General features: G+C 39.0%; 1 protein-coding gene and 1 pseudogene across 1 annotated transcript in view; one reads left to right on the top strand and one right to left on the bottom strand.

The window, feature by feature from the left end:
* Positions 1-190: 190 nt before the first annotated feature.
* Positions 191-8,813, bottom strand: LOC129671904 (glyceraldehyde-3-phosphate dehydrogenase-like; annotated as a pseudogene).
* Positions 1,881-22,608, top strand: part of C6 (complement C6) — a 90,116-nt gene continuing 69,388 nt past the window's right edge. The window contains exons 1-5 of the mRNA XM_055601133.1: positions 1,881-2,027; positions 10,993-11,155; positions 12,342-12,498; positions 13,784-13,928; positions 17,484-17,625. Coding sequence (XP_055457108.1) covers positions 11,013-11,155; positions 12,342-12,498; positions 13,784-13,928; positions 17,484-17,625 — 587 coding nt within the window. The 5' untranslated portion in view covers positions 1,881-2,027; positions 10,993-11,012. The remainder of the gene's footprint in view (positions 2,028-10,992; positions 11,156-12,341; positions 12,499-13,783; positions 13,929-17,483; positions 17,626-22,608) is intronic.

Below are 22,608 nucleotides of genomic sequence, written 5' to 3'. Positions count from 1 at the left end.
AGTGAGCTTTATTGATGGTATTCAACAGAGTAGTGTTCCCTGGGCTCTCCCCACTTTTCTGGGCATCTGGGATGGAAACTGTGAGGGACGTGCTCAGTGTCAGAGGCTGAGTTGGGATAGGGACCCCTCAGCAGCCGAGGACCTCTCTCTTGCTCTCGTGTCCTTGCTGGGGTGGGTGGTCCAGGGCTTCTTACTCCTTGGAGGCCGTGTAGGCCATGAGATCGACCACCCTGTTGCTGTAGCCATATTCATTGTCATACCAGGAAATGAGCTTTACGAAATTGTCACTGACGGCAATGCCAACCCCAGCAACAAAGGTGGAAGAGTGTCGCTGGAGACAACCTGGTCTTCAGTGTAGCCCAGGATGCCTTTTAGTGGGCTCTGGGATGCCTGTTTCATCACTGTCATAATGTCATTTTTTCCAGTCAGCATGTCAGATCCATGACAGACACGTTGGGTGTAGGAACACAGAAGGCCATGCCAGTGAGCTTCCCGTTCAGCTCTGAGATGAGCTTGCCCACAGCCTTGGCAGCACCAGTGGATGCGGGGATGATGTTCTGGACAGCGCCATGGCTATCACGCCACTGCTTTGCAGAGGGGCCATCCACAGTCTTTCTGGGTGGCAGTGATGGCATGGACTGTAGTCATAAATCCTTCCACAATGCCAAAGTTGTCATTGATGACCTTGGTCAGGGGAGCTAAGCGGTTTGGTGGTGCAGGAAGCATTGCTGACAATCTTGGGTAAGTTGTCATACTTCTCATGGTTCACATCCATCACAAACATGGGGGCATGGGCAGAAGGGGCAGGGATGATAACCCTTATGACCCCACCCTTCAAGCGGGCCCCAGCCTTCTCCATGGTAGTAAAGACACCAGTAGACTCCACAGCATACTCGGCAGCAGCATCGCCCCCATTTGATGTTAGCGGGATCTGGCTCCTGGAAGATGGTGATGCACTTGCCATCGATGACAAGCTTCCCGTTCTCAGCCTTGACTGTGCCGTTGAACTCGCCACTGTAGAGTCACACCGGACAAAAAAGTCCATTCACTGAGGCTGTGTAGTAGAGTGATTCACATTTTCTCTAAGGAGAAACTAACACTCTGTCTGCAATAATGGTCAGTTGGCATGTGGATACAGAGCATGTGAAAGGCCTGGTAGAGTCTCCACTATTTGCTGCCTTTTATTTACGATTTTCTTGGCAGAAAGTATCACTCGGCTATTATGATACTAATACTAATTATACTACAGATAATAATCTTGTCATTAGGAGAGGAAAATAGTGGTTCGTGACTGAATGCATATTCTCCTGGAAGAAAAAAAAATTGATTCATTTTAATTCTTAATTTCCTTCACTACCTTTCTCTTCCTTTGCAGGTTTTCTTACTAATCAATTGCCAACGACTTTACACATTATAAAAATATAGGGCATTTAATGTGATCTGGAGTATCTGGCACCTTTCAACACTTTTGAAGCCCCATAGTTGCTAAAACAGCTCAGCAAGTTAGCCTCATAGTATGTTTGTTTCTCAGTAGCAGAAATCCAGACATGCCTTAAGAGTACATATATCCATTATGCACACAGAAGCAGACTTAAGCACAATTTCATGCTAGCATTTGATCCCCTTCTCTAGAACAATCCCTCACTCTACAAGACAAGGAGAATCAAAACTACTTTCCAAAGATTTTCCTGCAGCAACAGAGCTGTTGCAACAACCCAAATGTGGAAATCACTAAAAAAAAAAAAATCCAAGACCTTGTAGAAACTGCTATGCTCGGAGTTTCAGGGTTTCTACTTAACAGAGTAATTATTTCCAAAGTCAGAGTTTCAACACAGCGTTTATTCTGTCAACAGTGTAGGTCACTGTTAGGGCTTTAGGACTGTACCACCTTGTTTTACACAGCAGTGTAAAGAAGGCCTTTTGGACTACCACACAAAACTCTTCTCACCGTGTGCTTCTTTTGTTTCCGCAGCCATTCACTTAACTGTTCAGCTTAGGTTCCTGAATAGGACAAGATCTCTTTAAAGGTAAGTGACCTAATGATCTTTATTTCACCCTTGATAGTTCAAAATTGCAGATCATGTTTCCAGGAAACTGCCCATGTCAAGACTGAAAGTATATCCCTCAGACCATCAGTATTTCTTTGTCTTTGAACTAAGAAATAACTGCTTTGCTTAAATATCAAAAGAACCAAAGCGTCACTGACTTTGAGTGGCTCTATGAGTTAAGCCAGTCAAAATAAGAACAAACACACTCCAGCCAAGGTCAGCTGTGTCTGGACTCCCAGCCTACAATTAACTGTGGTGTCTCTATTAGAGCCTCTAGGGAACTCATAGGAAAAAAAAAAAAAAGAAGTCTGCAAACAGATGAAAAAGGAGGGATGAACCATTGACGATAAACTATGGCATCAGCTGGCATCTATAGGCCAGATACACTGAACTGCCCTGCAGATATGTTGTTCTTGTGAGTAAAGCATATCAAAAGGCGCCTGGGCTACCACAAACTTCCCTCTTAACAAGGACTAATGCTCACAAAGCCATCTTCAGTGGTTCAGCAAGACTTTGACTTTTGGAGAGGTCAAGAGGGGACAGCAATTACCAGAAAACTGCAGAACAGCTGCTCTTCTGTTGTGACCCTGGAATAGAAAATGTTGCCCAACTATTCTCAACAATTTTCTCTCTCTCCTCACTCTCTCTTTCTCTTTCCTTCACTGTTTCTCTCACTCTCTCCTACAAACCCTACTGAACATTTGTTAATTGATATTTTCATTAAAAAATACATGCCAATGACCCAAATATTTGCATTGACTATTTGCTACCCTTAAGCAAACAGTCAACAAAAAAAAAGAAAGAAACTGAGAATCAGAAAACAAGGAACTATACAAGAATATATGTTGAGCTTTGATGACAATAAATCAAAGAAATAGTTCTTTGTTTGAATGAGAATTGCTCTTTCAACATAAAAATCACCTTTTTTCTAATTTATTTAATCTTAGTATTTGAGGAGCATAGCCAGGGCCTTGTACATACCAGCCAGGCAAGTAGTCAAATGCTGGCCCACTGACTGACACCCTAAACCAAATAATTTTTCATCCTTACAAACACATTATAAAAGAAGGGGCTGTTAGCAAATTCTGTTACTAGTACCTCATCAAATAAGTTTTAGTGTCACTGTCTTTTTTGTATTATTGTTCAAATTTTCCTTTTATGAATTATGACCAGATAACAATCAGAACATTTTATATGAGCTTTGTCCTGGAAGTTTTGGTAATAATTGTCAAGAAAATCCACCTATGATTTCAAACATCTATAAAGTTAAACAAATATCTTAGCAAATGCTAAGACCTGATAATATCATGCATTTCTACTTATCCCAATCATTTTCATACTAATTACACAGATATAAGGGTTCATTTTCTTTTTAATATATGCAGGGGGATTTTACAAGGTTTATATCTCTGCGAATTACTTGGAGCATTTACTGTGATAATCACCCAGATTCTCTCTGGTCCCTCTCATCCCTGTGCTTTTAGGATATTGAGGGAAAAAACAGGAAACATGAATTCCTTACCAGGGAACAACAGTGAGTAGGCAAGTTGAGTGGTCTGTAAAAAAGATCCACTTCTTTCCTAAGATTCCCTGCACTCTGCCCATAGGTTGCCCATAAGTCTCAGCATCTGCATTGATAGTCTGCAGGGCAGAGCCTTTCAAAGGTTCTCTGTGTCAGGCTTCTGAGTTCTTTTCTCCTTCCTCTGATGTCCAGCCTCTTTGCCTTTCTGGATAGGGATTGAGCATTTTAGCAAGAGTCCTCCCTCTTGATTAGTTTCTTTGGTGTACAGTAAGATCTGGAGAGGACAGGAACTCCAGAAGGAGAGCAACAGAACCAAAAAATCTGAGCACAGGAGTCTTTCCTGAGACTGATACTCCAACCAAGGACCATGCATGGAGATAACCTAAGACCCCTGCACAGATGTAGCCCATGGTAGTTCAGTATCCAAGTGGGTTCCATTGTAACAGAAACAGGGACTGTCTCTGACATGAACTGATTGGCCTGCTCTTTAATTACCTCCCCTGAGAGGCGAGCAGCATTACCAAGCCACAGAAGAAGACAATGCAGCCACTCCTGATGAGACCTGATTGACTAGGATCAGAAGGAAGGAAAAGAAGACCTCCTCTATCAGTGGACTTGGGGAGGGGCATGCATGCAGAGGGTGGAGAAAGGGAGGGATTGGGATGGGAGGAGGGAAGGAACCACAGTGGGGATACAAAGTGAATAAAGTATAATTAGGGGCTGGAGAGATGGCTCAGAGGTTAATACCACTGGCTGCTCTTCCAAAGGTCCTGAGTTCAGTTCCTAGCAACCACATGGTGGCTCACAACCATCTATAATGAGACTTGGTGCCCTCTGCTGGCATGCAGGTGTACATGCAGACAGAACACTGTATACATAATAAATAAATAAATAAATCTTTAAAGTATAATTAGTAAAGAAAAAAATAAACTGTGAATATAGGAGAAAAAAATCCATCTTTACTATTGAAATAAACTAGGGCTATGGAAGCCTATGAGTTGGATTAAAAGAGAATGGACAAAAAGCATGAGCAGGATCTTCAACATCTGCTTGCCCTCTGCAAAGACAATGTAGACACAAAAAGATTTTATTTCTTTGTATCATGCTGACTGCCCAGCAGCAGCAGATACCCAAATGCAGGTAGATTGTCGTTTCCATTGAAGGGCTTATTCAATGTGTGCCAGTGGATCTGGTTGCTGTAATTCCAGCTCTTTCCTCTGATATGGTAGATAAGGTAAAAGAGTTTAACAAGAAAGTCCTCATTTCTGTGTGCACTGGAGAAACAATTCTGACACCCACCCGTGGCTTAAAATAAGATTTGTTAAATAACTAGTCCCATCATATTGTTGACAACATATCCTTTTATCACAACTAAGAAACGTTAAGTTCATTACGTAAAAAAGAATCAGAAAATAGCCCTCTGAAACACGTAAAAAGAACTATAATTCAGTAGAATATTGGGCAAGTGTACTAAAGCCTAATTACAGTTACTGCAATTGTTTATACTGAATTTCCACAATGATAATAATGGTTCGATGCAAATCAGTGCATAAAACTGTGCAGCCAGCAACAACAACAAAAAGAAATAGTCAGCATGGTGGCCCAAGCCTATAATTCTAGCTATAAGAAGTCTGAGACAAGTGGATCCTAAATTCAATTCCAATCTGAGCCACAGAGTTAGGTGGGTTCAAAGCTAGAATGGGTAAGACCTTAGCAAGACTTTGTCTCTAAATAGTATATAAAAGGAGGTCTGGAGACATAAGGCAGTGATAGAATGTTTGTTTAACATACATGAAGCCCTTGGTTCAATTTACAGTACCAGAAAACAAAACAAAAATTAATAACACAAATATTTCCCTATTAATAGGAAAGATCTTCAAAGTGTATTATGTCATATGACTTCTGCTGCTGTATTTAGAATGAGGAGATATATATATATATGCTGATATATGGCAGAAATTTCTTGCTCCTGAACAATGACAGAACCGAAGATTTAGGGGTGGGTAGGAAAGAACCAAGTTTTCTTGATAATATAATTTTTTTATCAAATAGAAACATGATTATGCATCTGATTCAATGTCATAATATCTGCTCATAGGGTTATTTTGACTTCTTGATTTCCTATTTATAAGGTATTTATGTCATTCTCTTGGCACATCACACTAGCTAAGATACCAAGCATAAAATTGAGCAGGAGTGGTGGGAATGATCACCTTTGCCTTGTTTCTGATGTGAGAATGCTTTCAGTTTTTATCCATTTGATGTGATGATGGCTATAGGTTAGCAACATATAGCCTTTAACAAATTGAAATTTGTTCCCTTCATCCCTAGTCTCTTCAGTGCTTTTATCATAAAGCAATATTAAATTTTGCCATAGGTCTTTTCTATATCTGTAGAGATTACATGTGATTTCTGTCTTTGAGGGCATGTATGTGATAAGTTACATTTATTTACATGAAACTAACCTGATTATGATGGATGATTATTTTGATGTGCTTTTCAATTTGGTTAATAAATATTGTATTGAGATTTTTTTTCATCTGTGTTCATCTGGCAATTTGATCTATATACTTCTGTTTTGGTGATGGTGGTGGTGGTGGTCTTCAAAACTGGAATCGGGATAGAAGGAAGTATGGATGTATTTCTTCCTTTTCTAGTTTATGGACTAATTAGAGAAGTATTGATGTTAATTCTTTGATGGTCTAGTATAAATCTGTGCTCAGTCCATTGGCCTGGGCTTTTTATAATAGGATTCCTGGAACTTCTGATTCATCCTCATAACTTGTTATAGTTAATTAAATTATTCCTTTCATATTGATTTGCCTTTGATAGATCATAAGCATCTCAAGTTTTATCCACTTCTTTTAGATTTTCCAGTCTGATGAAATATAAATTCTTAAATTATGCCCTCAAGATTTTCTAGATATTTTAGTATTTGTTGTAAGGTCTGTCTTTTCATCTCCAATTTTATCAATTTCAGTCTTCTTTCTCTTCTGTTTGCTCAATTTGGTTAAGAGCTTGTTAATCTTATTTATTCTTTCAATATTATTTTAATATTAGTTTGTTCTTGTTTTTCCAAATCTTTAATTATATCATGAGGTTGTTTATTTGAGATATTTCTGATTTTTTTTTAATGTAAGCACTTAGAACTACAAACTTTCCTTTTAGGAGGGTTTATATTCCATCAAAATAGGGTAAAGGAATAAGGAGACATTCGTTAAACAAATACCTTAAGATTTATTTTAAGAGTCTCACACTCAAATTTCTGGTTCTATTGCTCTCCTAGTGGAGTTCCTGTCCTCTCCAGATCTTACTATTTCCCACTTCTTATACAGGGGTCTTTCCAAAGACTCATACTCCAACCAAGTACCATGCATGGAGATAACCTAGATCCCTTGCACAGATGTAGCCCATGGCAGTTTAGTGTCCAAGTAGGTTACATAGTAATGAGAAGAGGGACTGACTCTGACATCAACTGATTGGCCTGCTCTTTGATCACCTCCCCCTGAGGAGGGAGCAACCTTACCAGGCCACAGAAAATGACAATGCAGCCACTCCTGATGAGATCTGATAGACTAAGATCAGAAGGAAGGAGAGGAGGACCTCCCCTATCAGTGGACTTGGGGAGGGGCATGCATGAAGAAGGGGGAGAGAGGGTGGGATCAGGAGGGGAAGAGGGAGGGGCTTATGCGGGGATACAAAGTGAATAAAGTGTAATTAATAAAAAAAAGAGTCTCATACTCTACTGACTGAGCTAGATAGGAGCCTACCACAGAGGACCTCTGAAAGACTACCCAGCAGAGTATTAAAGCAGATGCTGAGACTCATAGCCAAACTTTGGGCAGAGTGCAAGAAATCTTAAGAAAGAAGGGGGAGATATTAAGACCTGGAGGGGACAGGAGCTCCACAAGGAGAGAAACAAAACCAAAAAATCTGGCACAGGGGTCTTTTCTGAGACTGATACGCCAACTAAGGACCATGCATAGAGATAACCTAGAACCCCTGCACAGATGTAGTCTATGGCAGCTCAGTGTCCAAGTAGGTACCCTCGTAAGGGGAACAGGAGCTGTTTCTGACACAGGGGCTGTTTCTCTGTCACCTTCCCCTGTTGGGGGAGCAGAGTTACAAGGCCACAGAGCAATGCAGCCAATCCTGATGAGACCTGACAGGCTAGGGTCAGAGGGAAAGGGAGGAGGAATGAAGAGGGGGCTACAGCTGAAATATAAAGTTAATAAACTGTAACTAATATAAAAAAAATTTTAAATAAAAAGGAAGTGAATTAAGTGTAGTTAATAAAAATAAAAATAAAATATATCTTTAAGAATTAATTAATTAAAAATTATTTATTTTAAATTTGTTTTAAAAAATAACATGTATGTTAGAGAAGATTCTACCAAAGAACACCATTAGGACAGACTCTAATAAAGAAAACTATAGTGACAATAAAAAGTTTAGAAATCCCTAAATAAGAATTGCAAATTCAAATATGATGGCCAAGAATCTCATTTTATTTATAAAATGCAAGCACTTCATACCATAAGTCTAAATAGTTTACACACAAATAGCTTTATTTAATATCAGAACACATTTTCCAGTCTTTATGTGGTACAATTTGGAGAGGCCCTAATTTTATAAAATATGAGTGATTAGTAGTTACTACGGCAGCAACAGTCTTCAAGTTATTGATTTGAGAATTTAATATTTGTTAATTGGTGATTATATATCAAATGTGTTCTAAGCATTTTAAGTAAGCTTTTTATTGACATACAACAGAGTTAAACTATTATTCTTATTTTACAGAAAAATTAATTGCAAAACAGAGAAGCTAAGTAAATGTCTTTTTTGTTTGTTTTAGATAAGAGTTACTATACTAATCACAGCAGTATTGGATACATATTGTATGTGTTATTAGAGTTGTCAATATCAAATTGTGAATGTCAGGGAGTAGTGATAACTTCATGAATAACTCCCAGATATACAAGGCCCCACAGCACATCGGGGGAACACATTCGTCATGGTTTTTATCCAAGCACCAAAACCTTCTTATCCAAAACCTTCTTGTGTCCAGGGTAGCAGAACCCTGGAAATCTCAGTGTTCCACTAATCTGATATTATTATTACTAGGAAGTTGGCAAAAGGAGGTGCTTCATCCATGACTCAAGAGTTTTGACTGAGCTCTTGTCATGCTGACTCAATTGTACCTCCTTGAACTTCACTGGCAACGGTGCAATGGAATATGACATGGAGGCTTCTTTTTTTCTATTTTTTTCTCTTATTGAAAATAGATGGTTTTCATACAACATATTATTATGGTTTCCTTTTCCCCTACCCCTCCCATTTCCCCCTCTACCTCCTCTCCCATTCGAACCCTCACCCTTTCTGTCTCTCTTCAGAAAATAAACAGCCGTCTACAGAATAATAATAAAAAAGAATAAAATACATAAAAATTAATCAGAATATGACAACACAACTAAACAAACAAAAAAGCCAAGAAAAAGCACAATAGGTGCATATTGATGCATACACATCCAGACATGCACATTTGAATATTCAGAAATCCCATTATAATCCCATACCAGAAGCTATAATATATATACACAAAAGACCTGTACGTTAGAAAGGAAAAAAAAATGACTTGACTTAACATTATGATATAGATAAACTCCAAGGATGCCATTGAGTTAATTATGTGTTGGCCATCTACTCCTGGGCATGCAGCCTACCCTTTAAGAGTACTTTGTTTAAATAAAAAAAAAAAAGTACTTTGTTTCTACAGTGAAATTTTTTAAAGAAACTTTAAAAAAAAACTAAATTTTTATTTGCAAGTGGTTGTTAATTTGAGATAACTTCTGGGTTAGAGATGGAAGCATGAGGTCACTTCTCCTTTCAGCTCTAGGACCCCATCTGGTGCACGCCCATGTAGGCCTGTGCATGCTGCCTCAGTCTCTAACTTCAAATGTGCATCAATCCTATTGATTTAGAAAGCCTTGCTTTTTTGGTGTCCTCCATGTCCTCTGGCTCTCACACTCTCTCCTCCTCCTCTTCTGCAGAACTCAGGAAGAGAGATTTGATGGTGATGCCCTAAAGGGAGCCCAAAAGGGAAAGATTTGTTGGTGACACCCAATTTAGGGTTTAATGTTCCAAGGTTTCTCACTACCTGCACATTGTCTGGCATGGATCTCTATGTTTGTTCCATGTGCTACAGGAGGAAGCTTGTCTGCGGATGGCTGAGCAAGGCGCAGGTCTATGAGCACAGCAGAACTTCCTTGTGACTCATTTTATTGCTACGTTCCTTTAGCATAACATTTGATTTTATACCTAGGTCTTGGTCCTGTCTAGTCTCAGGCTCTTGGCCTCTCAGAAGTATTGGGGTATGGTTTCCATCCCATGGAACTCAAATCAGATATTGGTTGATTACTCCCACAAATTTCATGCTACAATTTTACCAGTGTATCTTGCAGGCTTGTTGGTCTTGCAGATTGAGATTTTATAGCTGTGTTAGTGTTTATGATTCATCTTTGGAACCCTGCAGAGTACCTTCTAGTACCATGAATGCTATCATATAAGGTTGTGCTAGGTACCTGATCAATTTCTCCCTGTTCGATGAGTGTATGGGTACTGCCTTCAGCAAGAGGGTTTTACTGTCGTTTTGTGGAGAGCCATCAATAGCCTTGGCAGTAGCCTGGGTTGTTTAGAGGTTCCCGTGTCACCCCTTTGGTCAACATTCAATTAGATAAAACCTATTCCAGGTGTTGAAAGTTTCATTTGATGATGAGAGATGTCCAACTGGGCCTCTTTCTCGCCCTATCCCCATTATTTAAAGATTTTATTTAGATCACTTCCATATATATATGGAAGCTTCTACTGCATTAGGTTTCCATATGACCCCTCAGATAACCTCATCTATTCCATTTCCTGACTTGGAGGTATATAAGATCTATCACAGCTCTAAGTTTCTGTGATAGATCTTAGACACCTTTATAGAGGAGTGAGGCAGCAAACTCCCTCTAGAGCTTTCCAAACAGTAGCCAAGACTACTCCCTAAGTTTCCAGACAGTAAGAAAAAGTGAATGTACACAAGGTACCACAGCATAAAATGAATGGCTATTCTAAGAAATACATTATAAAATGTTCAATATTTTGATAAACTAAATGTCCTACAAATATATGCTACATAATTTGTCTTGTGTATTGACACTAGTTACTGTGCTATGATGGTGGTTATCACTGTTAAGCTTCATCCTAAAAATCTTTCGAAAATCACACTTATATGAATTCACATATGAATGTATGTGTTAACTTGCCCCATGAAAGTCAGAGGGTTGGAAGTGTTCTCTACAATCACAAGTCTGTAACTCAGTATTACTTCTAATGTTTTATGCCCTAAAAGCACTGGATATCTATTATGAAATTTTATTTCAGGGCCTGGGGATTATCGAAGCATGGCCAGACATCTGACCTTGTGTTTCATTTTGCTAATCACACTGACTGACAAGAGTGAAGCCTGTTTCTGTGACCACTACCCATGGACTCACTGGTCCAGCTGTTCTAAATCCTGCAATTCTGGAACCCAGAGCAGAAAGAGGTGGGTATGAGATAGGAGTATTTTAAGGTCTGAGGGATCTCAGGGATGGGGTAAGTAACATCAAATAGATCACGTTATACAATGAAGGATCCACTATATTTCAAACAAGAACTTAGGACTTTGGACAGAATTCAAGTTCTGTTCCACATGGAGATGAAATGAAGTCTACTTCTGTTCTCTCTGGCAAGACAAAAGGTTTTAAAAGAAGCTTGATTAAGATGCTGTGCAATGTTTAGAGCTTTTTTTTTTCAATAATCATATATCTTTGCTTGCCTACAGTTAGTGAGGTAATTATACAGAACTTTACAGTAATTAAACATAGCCGAACCAGACCTCAACTGAACAGCACTGGTAGCTGTTTGCTTGATTGTTGGTGTGGTCGAGATGGCAAGGAAGCTGTGCTTGCTTGGTAGTATTTAATAACTCAGTCTTTTCACAATTCAAACTCCTCGCCTACACATCTTGCTTGCATCTGTTAGGTTGTTAGATTTTTCTGTACTGTGGAACTGCTCACACGACTTGAGAAAGAAAACAAACATATCACATGTTCACTATTATACCCCTTTTAGAGAATTATTTTAGAAAAGTATCATTCTGTATTTCATTAAATTTACCAGTTGACTTCCAATAAAAAGTCCATCAAGTATGAAAAGAGGCCCCACTGTTCAAGAGTCCTTCTTTAGTCAACTGCCTACCGGAGAGAACATGATCCAGTCCATCCCTCTCAGTCATGAACTTAAAGCTCCTCCTAGCACTCCAGCTCTCTTCAAACTCTAATTTTCGCTGCTCCTTCAGTATGTCCTTCTTTTTCTACTTACAGAATTTACATGAATTTTCCCTCTGATGTAAATATCCTAATCCACCTCAATCATTGTACTTATGTGTTGGCATATCTCAAAAATAGGGCAATTCATGAATGACCTGTGCAGTCACACAGACCCGTATACTTTGAAGGACTTCCTACATGACTTAATGATCTGCCATCATTCTCAAAATTCTCCTCTTTGGACTCCTATTTTCATTATGGTCCTGAGCTCTGTGAAGTTATACAAACTAACCAAACTTCCTGATTTCTCTATGAAAACATTTCTTTTACTCTTCGTAGGTAATGCCACATGATAGTTTTTATTGATGTGAAGGCACGGTGAACGCACTGACTTTGAGTAGCTTTTTCTCACTGTTACAGAGAAATAGTAGTGAATGGTTACTATTGGGAGAACTCCTGCGACCAGCTTTGTACTAAGCAGGAGACCAGAGAGTGCAATGTGCAGACATGTCCCATCAACTGTATCCTAGGAGACTATGGACCATGGTCAGGCTGTGATCCTTGTATTAGCAAACAGGTACGTGAGCCACGGCACACCCAGATTGTCTGAATCTTAGTCTGAGTGCCAGTATCCAGTGGCAGATTCCATGCTAAATTTCTTTAATTTCTGAAAATAAACTGTATTACTTTTCATTGGAGGAGAATTGTGTTTAGTGATTGTGGTTGTGGTGGTAGTGGTTGTGGTGGTGGTGGTGGTGGTGGTCATGGTGATAGGGTTCATTTTACATGATTTTGGCTGTATGAACATCAAAATAAAAGTCCACCTCTGATCATATCACACTTGCCCATATCTGAATCCCACTGCCTATGTCTCCTGAGGCTTGTGAAAGCAAAAGTAAATGCTAAAATCTCCTGCTTCTGTCCAACACTTAAAACTAAACAGAAATAGGGAAATGAATCCAAGGCCTGGCTCTTCGCTTTTCCTCTAAACTCTGGCCATTCTTGGAAAAGTCCCTCTCTTAACTTGTTTATTTTTTCCCAGCTGCAATATTTACCCAGCTCATAGTCATTCCTGTAAAGGCCACATCATGTGACCAACATCAGCTTCAGTCAGAGTCCTGTGTTCTGAAAAGCTGCACGTTAGAGAGGGGGAAAATCATTTGTAGAGAACAAAGTCTGAGAACTGTAGTGGACCCCTTATGTAAACCACACCCGAGTGTCTTTCTGTATTGTTACAGAGGGATATGTCAGCTCCTTAGGGACTAAGTACTTTGACCAAGAATGTATCACTAATTGATAATGGAGCTGTATTTTGAACTCAAGTTTTCCTGCAGTTTAAGTCAGCACTGGTTAATCCTGTCATATTTCTATTCTCACTTTCCATCTTAATCCTAGCCAAAATGTTTCAAAGTGTGGAGAATATGTCAACCCAGTTTCCATAGTGACATTCTTATGCAAAAAAATCTCAGAATCCTTCCCCATTTATCACTTCACACTGTCTGAGATATAAAAGGGCTATTTTATTGCCTGTACACAGGAGACACTCAGGAAAACACTTCTGCTTTTGGTGGTGGTATAATTTAGAATCATATGATTTCAGAGTGAGAAAAAGCATTGGAAGCTTTTTTTTATGCCCAGTTTCTCATTTTGCACATTGGGAAACTGAGGCATGCTAAGTGCTGGTTTACTAAATATATGCAATATAATGAAATTGGGGGAGAGTGATAGAACAGTCTAGTAGCTTTCACCATGGTAAAGATTATAACTGTGACTGGAAAGGCCATCCTTGGATGATGGATTTTTTTTTTACTTGGACCTTGACCTTGCTTCAAAACTACTCACCTACTCTACTTTTCTTTCAGGTTAAAGTTAGATCTATCCTGCGCCCAAGTCAGTTTGGGGGGCAACCATGCACAGAACCCCTGGAAACTTTTCAACCATGTGTCCCATTGAAGCTCTGCAAAATTGAAGAGGCTGACTGCAAGAATAAATTCCTCTGTGATAGTGGTAAAGTACTCTGCTAAAATATTCAGTCTCCACTAAAAATATTGAGTGCCAGAAAAGGCTATGAAAGAAAAGTCCTTCCCCATTGTAAGCATGGAGAGGGGGTAATGTTACAAATTACCAAGGTGCTCAGGTATGAAATTACAGCTTTCAGGACATAATCATCTTAACCAGTAACCTGACTCATTTGCTCAAGTATTAGTATTCAGAGTCCTACTTTGTTAGAGGGTGGAGAGGGAAAGAGAAGGGCAAAGGAAAAAATCATGAACAGATTATTTTTAACAAATGACATTAATAAACAGAAATCCATAATGAGGATAACTGAAAAGAAGTGATAGGTTGGGGCCAGAAAGCTGGGTCAGTGGATTAAAGTGCTTGCCATCCAGCCTCCTAACATGAGTTCAATTCCTAGAGCCCCTGTAAGAAATAGAACTTGACTGTGATAGTTATTCTGAAATCCAAATATGCACATAGCATGTGCATGCAACACATACACAGAGAGAGAGAGACTAAATAAATAAAGATAAAAACCAAGTTAAATAAGAAGTGACAGATTAAGATATATTTTTAAATTGTTTGTTAGGACAAGAATACTGAGATATTATTATGTCAGGTGAATCCTAAATGAGATGAATTTTCATGATTGGTCCCAAAGGCTATCCACAACCCATAACAGTGAGATATAATATTGGCTCAAATGTTAACAACATTCAAGGCTAATGGATGCTAAGAAATATAAGAACTAGTGTTTAAGTAACTTTAGAATACAGTCAAATCTTGAATACTTTAATCACAGGTACTAATCTCTTAATTACCAACTCATTATCCTCCACTATTTTGAACAGTTTAGATACAATTTCTACAAATGCTTCATCAAACATCTAAATGGTCACTTTCAGCCTTATTGTCGATGTGGTCAATTTTGCTGTCACTCAACTGGCTTGTTCATCAACCCTCCTATATCAATATATTAGCGTGGATGTGTCACAGTAAAATTGTATACAAAAATGAATGCAGTTCAATTTTAGCATATGAACCACAGTCCATTAACACCGGTGTAAATAACCAATCTGTAGCTATAAAAAAGAAAAAAAATTTCAGGTGGATAAACCCTACACTGCTTCTATATACTCTGGGCATTCAGAAAAGTAACTATCAAGTCTTAAATTTCATGCATAATTGACTTAAGACCTTAGAACTAAAATTCTTCCTTTCTTACACACTGCTTTTATCCTCCATCTTTGCCAACATCTTCTAAATGCAGATATGATGTTGCTGTCAAGGTTTTCCTATCCTAAAAATGATGGTAGATGTTGAGTAGAGAGATATGCCTTGCTCTTCCATGATGAAGTCACGACATGAATTAACGTAAGAGGGAAGATAATTCAAATCTTGATGGAATGGCTCAGATAATCCAGACTTAAACATTACATTGAAAATCCTAAAATCAAAATTTGCAATGGAAGTGCAACTATTACAGCCTTTAAATGCAGTTATTAAAGTGAACAGCTGAGAGACTCTGTTCAGCAAATGATAAACCTATGACATTAGTGTAGATAAAACGTTCACGAGCCTGAAAAAGCCCCAGACTCACATACTCACTGCTAACACACTCTGGCTAATTTCAGACAAGTCTGCAACTGCAGCTGCTGTTCTCCGGTTCAACAGCATTATGTCCATAAACACTGTTTTGAAACCGGCATGGCAAGATGGTTCAGACCAGAGTTTAATCCCTGAGAATCACATGGTGGAAAGAGAACTAAATCCTGAAAATTATCTTCTGGCCTCATGTGCTCACTGTGGCTAGTATGCCATCATTCATCCAAAAAAAAAACTAATTAAATAAAATTAATAATTAAAACATCCAGATTTTTACAATATCTGTAATTGCACTATCTCCAGAATCCAGATACCAATTGATAATTCCCTGGTAACAATATAATTGGCATCTTTTTGGATTGGGTGATTCGGTGTCCTTTTTGGCTGTTAAGTGTTCCATTGAAAATTATATGCTACTGGACACTATGAGCCAGGCGCAGTGGCACACACCTGTAATCCCAGCACTCAGGGAAGCAGAAGCAGGCAGATCTCTGTGAGTTTGAGGTCTGCTTGGTCCAGGACAGCCAAGGCTACACAGAGCAACCCTGGCTCAAAAAAAAAAAAAAATTCTACTATGAACGAGAATATGAGAAGTTGGATGGACATTGTTTGCCTCATTTGAGATGATACTTAGTCTCTTCCTTCACAAAGCCATTATCCTGTCTCAAACAGACTCATTCTTTTATTCCCTCTTTCATAATTTTCATTCAGTCTTCGAAGAATCCTCAAGGCTACAATATCATTTTAATACCTGTATGGAGTTTCGAGCCTTACCATAATATTAGAGTTGCAATACACTATACCAACTTATTTTTTGGGGCTATAATTTTAAGCATTGAATAAAAAATTAACTAGCTGCTGGGCACGATGGCACATGCCTGTAATCCCAGCACTCTGAGAGGCAGAAGTAAGTGGATCTTTGTGCGTTCGGGACCAGCCTGGTCTCCAAGTGAGTCCAGGACAGCCAAGGCTACACAGAGAAATCCTGTCTCAATAAACAAACAAACAAAAAGTAACTAGCCTTTCAGGCATTTATAAAAATAATACACAATCACAGTAGCACAGCGAATTCAGCTCGCAGTCCTCTTTATCTGTGATTTTACTTTGGGGATTATAGTCACTCATGGTCAACCACAGCCTGATGCATGAAGTGGAAATTTCCAGAAAGAAATAACTTTAACTTTTACATTCCTTTTCAGAGTAGAACAAGGAAACCATGTCACTCCACTCTGTCCCTCTCGGGATATTGATCACTTCCTTGTATAGCACACCCACAACTTATACTACCTGCCCACTATGTCAGTTGTGAGATAAATATAACAGTCAGCTGTGGCAGTGCCCCGGCTCATGGTCCCACATTTTATTTATGAATAGCTCCAAAGTACAAGGATTGTAGTGATGGCAATTAATGTGAGCCAGAGAGAAGCATGAAGTGCCAAGATGAAAACACTTGACTTAAGAAACTTAAGAAAATAGTACATTGAGGGTGCTAAGACCCGGGGTAAAAGTGAAGTGACTATCCATGAACTTGCAAAGAAGGCAAAATGAACCAACACTAGCATGGCTGTTGCATCTCAAACTGCAAGGGTTTGAAAAAAGTATATGATGGGTGCTTAAGATGGATGAGATGTGAATTATAGGGATCAGCACCCCATGGCATCTTAGGCTTGGGAGAGTCTTACAAACTGTTCCCCACAGATAAAGGGGACTACTGCATACGCATGTGCTAGTCGCAATGAATTCTGCAATGTTCAAGCTGCTCTCCCACATTGATATAGGCTATATTGACAGCTTATCATGTCACCTTCATAAAAGGAGGGAGGGTTCTATGACTGGGATGTAAAGTGAATAAATAAATAAAAATGTTTTTTAAAAATACATATTTTTAAAATACAAGATAAAGAATGCTTTCCTGACTGATAAGACATTGGTGACGCTGTGGTGTGCTTTCTTGCTCAGGGCGCTGCATTCCCAGCAAGTTAGAATGCAACGGAGAAAATGACTGTGGAGACAATTCAGATGAAAGGGATTGTGGAAGAACAAAGCCAGTATGCCCACGGACATACAGTCCCATCCCTAGTGTGCAGCTTATGGGCACTGGGTATGTAACATCCATTATAATTTGGAGAAGAAAAGGATCTCAGAAATAATAAGAGGTATATCAACAACAGAAAGTATACAAACTCAGGACAAGAAAACAACATGTTGTTTAATTATGTTTGGGTCACTGAAGAAACTGATCAGGGAAAAGAGAACATTGCTTATGGTTGTATTATAAGTCAAAATCCCATAGGAACACAAATGTTGTTGGAGTAACCAACCACTATTAAGGTGTGATCCATGAGATAGAAGCTGGCACTTTTCTGGAGGCCAAGAATCTGAGGCTGGATAGTCCATGGACTAAGGGAACACAGCCATGAAATTACTCCTAAAAACGTTCTGTACCCATAGATCCATATCTTATTCATCATCAGAGAAGCTTCATCCTGTAGTGTATGAGAACTAGTAGACACTGGACACTGTGCAGAGGAGGAGACTTTGTAACTCAGTGTTCAGTGGAACATCTTTATCGAATCTCTCCCCTCAAAGCTCAGAGAACTGAGCAGAAGACAGTGGAAAGGTAAGAGTTAGAGGGAATGGACGGCACAAAGGAAACAGTGCCTCCCGGACCCAACAGGACTGGTGCGTCTGAGAACTCACAGACACTGTGGCAGTGTGCACAGGAATGCACAGTTATAAGCCAAGTGGGGTTCCAGTGCTTACATAGGGAAGCAAGCACACACACACTTATCTCTAACTAAGAAGCTTTCTCTAACTGACAACTGCTTGCAAAGGACAGAGTGTTTTTCTCCAATGGAGCCTCACTAGGCATACCAAATACACTGAAGGGTAGACCCCATGCCTAGCAAAAGAAGGCCAACTCAATGATGTTTTTATAGATTTGTCTCATATTACTTTGTTAGGGTATTTTTTAAATATTACTAGTGTTTTGCTTATTAAAAGAATTCCAGAAGGAAAATCTGTCTTTTTTTGTGTGTGGGAGGGTAGGACAGTGTAAATAATGCAGAAAGAGAGAAAAAAAAAGAGAGGGGAGAGGAGAAAGGGGAAGAGGAGAAAAGAAGAAAGGGAAGACACAGGAGAGGAAAAAAGAGAGAGGAGAGAGTGGACAGAGAATTGACAGAGGTCTCCTCACCACATTCAAATGGGAGAATCTCATTAGGAACAGTACTGGGCTCCTCTACTGTCACTTCATCTTCATCAGTACCCAGGCCTAGTGTGATCGTATGGCAAAGAATTAGAGTTCTTACTGGGAATGGTAACAGGGAAGGGTGTGCCCTTTGTAGTTTTCCCACATGGTTCTCCCAGCAGCAGCTACCTTAACTAGTCCTCTCTCACCTGGTGTTTTCTCTCTTTCTCTCTCTTTCTCTCACACTCTCTGCCTTTCTTTCTGCCCCCTCTCTCTCTTTCCCCACATTGATGTCTAATGACTATTTCCTTCTCTACTGTTACTGTGCCCAAGGCAGAAAAATTTTCCCACCTTTCCTCCTGATAAGGTTGAGCAATGAGTATTGTGAGGATTGTTTGTGTTATTTAAATCTGATATTAAAGTATTCAAAACAAAAACAAATGAAGAAAGGAGGAATGAGAGAAAGGAGGGAAGGAAGGAAGAGTAGTTAAGCAGTCATAAAAAGTACAGAATGATTATGACCAAGTAAAGAAGTAGAGTAAAATGTGTGTTTGTACGCATTGGGATTCTCTCCCAAAGACAATATGGTTTATGGGGAGGTCACTGGTTTACAGCAAGAAAGGTGGCCTTGTGTTATAATCTAGTCTCGTCTTAATAATGAGAAACTGAACCTCAGAACGTTTAATTAAGTCTGTGAAGCCATGAATAGTGGAACCAGAATTCAAGGACAGATTTCAAAACCGAATTTGTTTCTGTAACTCCACAGCACCACCCCTTAGTGAAAATACTGAAAGAAACCCAAGACCATGCAGCCCTTGTTGACTTGGACTCAAAAATCCTAATGTTGCTTTTTCAGGAGAGCACTAACAACTTAGAAAAGGTATCTAACTTCATTGGGCTGTGCCTACATTTTCAAGTAGTTTAAAGAATATAAAAAGAGTCAAGGAAATAGGAACTGAACCTCAGTTTGAAACGTAAGAGAAACCTGAGAAAGATCATCTTCAGTGTCCTCCATTTCCATGATGAACCCACCTATTAATTTAGGATCAGAAGCCAATTGTCTGCCCAGTTCTATTGCTTCATATTGGGGACTTAGAAACATTTAACTCTTGTGTTAGAGAGATGGCTGAGTGGGTAAAAGCAGTTGCTGCCCAAGCATGGCCACCGAAATTTGATCCCCAGAATCCAGGTGTGGTAGTCAGCATCTGTAATCCAGGCCTGCATTAGAACTTTGCAATGCAGAATAAGCAACAAGAGAGACCCTGTCTCAAATAGATAAATAAATAAAAAGTGGAAGGACAGAATGAACTCTTGAGAAATTATCCTCTACCTTTCACGTTTGTGCCATAGCACATATCTGTGCATGAGTGCAAGATGAAGTTTTGAATTTTTTAGATTCAATTTAGAAAATAAATTCCTGACTGGTGTTGTCAACAGTACTTTCTTGCTACAGTTGCATAATATGGGAACTTGAGGTCTGAAAGACAAACAACAACAAATACAGCCTCATTTGATTTATTATAAAGACCAGTAACCATTGAACCAAATTCAAGAACACTTATAAAGTAGAGAAGACTTGAGCCTGAGGTTGTCGGAGTTGGAATCCACACATATTTCTACATTAACTGTCACAAGCCAAATTATTTAATATCACGGGCCTCAGTTTCCCCATATATATCCTGCAAATTGATTTGCAGTTCTACCCTAAGACTTTAATTCCTTCTCAACCCCCCGAGAGTGCTTTGACATATTATTATTTTATCAACATGTAGAAATGTCTTCCCTGTTATCTTTTCCCTGCAAGAAAATCATAGCCCCAAATCGCCCGCTGATGACCCCAATGTTTCTAATGTTCCGAGTTTCAAGTGTTTGTTATGTTCCAGCTGATGAAGGACATTATAATTCATCTCTTACTCTGGATCTAGGCTATAGATAAGAAAGACCACATGCTATGTGTACTTTGGAAGCAAACTGTGTGGCCTTCTGACAATCAGAGCTGTTGTCCCAAGAATTCTTAGAGAAGGCCACAAGCTGCTGACTCAAGGACAGCCAGTCCTCTCTTTCTCTCCCCAGGGAGAGTCTTGAGATTTACTTTAACTTCTTTTTAGTTAGCTGGCCTCAGCATCTCATCTTTCTCTCTCTGCCTTTCAATATTTTTTCTGCCCAAAAACGATATCTTCTAGGCCTGGATGTTTTCTTAAAATTACATCTTTCCAAGAAAAAATTAACATATTTATATTCCCAGCATCAATCATTAAGTCCCATACCTAAAGCAAGAATCAGACCATAAAGACATGTGGTTTGTGTTCTTATCAGGTACATCCAAGATATATGGGTAAATATATTTAGTCATAGATAGATAGATAGATAGATAGATAGATAGATAGATAGATAGATAGATTTCATTTACATGTTTTTAACTAATACAAGGCCACTTGCCCAGTGTGTGTAAGACTTCAGTTTCTCCAGCACAAAAAAAGAAATTGGATGAAATATAAAGCAAAGCAATAAAGACACCAATTTAGAAAGCTAACGTATTTATTGTCAGATGTATTTGAAACATAAAGATATGGAGCCACTCTAAAGATCTCAGAGGAGAGTGAAAATATAGGAGCTAGAACCTTCTGCATAGTTGGTCTAGCTCTGACCAAAAAGAAACTTTGAGAAGAAAGGGTTTAATATAGTTTATAGGTTATAGTCCACCAGTGAGGGAATATAAGCCAGTAGCTAAAGGCAAAAACCTGGAGGCAGGAGCTGAAGGAGAAATCACAGAGGAATGCCACTTACTACTTTGCTCCCTCTAGTTCACTGAGCTACATGTCTTACACAGCCCAGGCTTAGCTGCCTAAGGGTGGCACAACCCACAGTGGGCTGGGCCCTCCTGTATCAGTAATTAAGAAAATGCCTCACAGAAGGGGACACAAGCCAGTCTGATCTGGGAAATTCTTCAGTTGAGATTTCCTCTTTCCAGGTGACTCTAGGTTTGTGTCAAGTCGACAGCTGAAGCTGACCATGACAAGCTCCAAAAGACTCCTCAGACCTGATCTGATGGAGTGACCTTCATAAAATTCCTGTCTTTAAACTCTGAAAGCAGCTTCATATATTTCTTGTGACCACTGAGTTAGTTTTCTTTCCTGAAGCCCCATTTTCATTTATTACAAATATAGGCACATAGTGTAAGGCAGTTCTATGAGAAGTGCTCATCCATCCCTCTTAGAATATGCAAATACATGATTGTCAGACACTTGTGCTTGTCCTGCTGAGTACTTTAGAAAGCTCTTCCCAGATCACCTTTCCATAATTCTTCATTCAGATACCCATGATATGAATCCAAATGTGAATGAATGCAAATCTCAAGTTGTACTTGGAGCTGTTTAAGTGTGCAGTGCATCTTAGAGAACCCTTCGAAACCATTTATTCTCAGAACAATATCACTGAGCTATAATTCACATCCAGCATACAATTCAGCCATTTGAAGCAAGAATTCTGGAAGCTGAGAAAAAGGATCATGGTTTGCAGGCCAGGCTGTGCTACCCTGCATGGTTCTATTTTAAAACAGTTTATAAATCTATAGTTTCTTAGTATATTCACAGATTTATATAACCACCACCTGAATATAATTTTAGAACACTTTATACAGACTTTTCAAAGCAGCTGTAACATTTTATATTTTCATTGTTATGTTTAATTGAAAAATCAGTCTCTCTTCAGTTTGTCTACATTTTTATGGAACAAACTTTTAATTACTGCTAAATGTTGGAAGCATATTATTGATAAAATCATATTTTAAATATGATGCTCATTTATTTGAAATCATTGGTAGTACTTTCTCTTTTGTAAAACTTTACTTGTGTGTGTGTGTGTGTGTGTGTGTGTGTGTGTGTGTGTGTGTGTGTG

The sequence above is a fragment of the Psammomys obesus genome, unplaced genomic scaffold (assembly GCF_907164565.1).
Source record: "Psammomys obesus unplaced genomic scaffold, mPsaObe1.curated_primary_1811, whole genome shotgun sequence".
Taxonomy (NCBI): Eukaryota; Metazoa; Chordata; class Mammalia; order Rodentia; family Muridae; genus Psammomys; species Psammomys obesus.
Note: the sequence above shows the minus strand (reverse complement) of the source record. Positions and strands in the feature narration are given on the sequence as shown.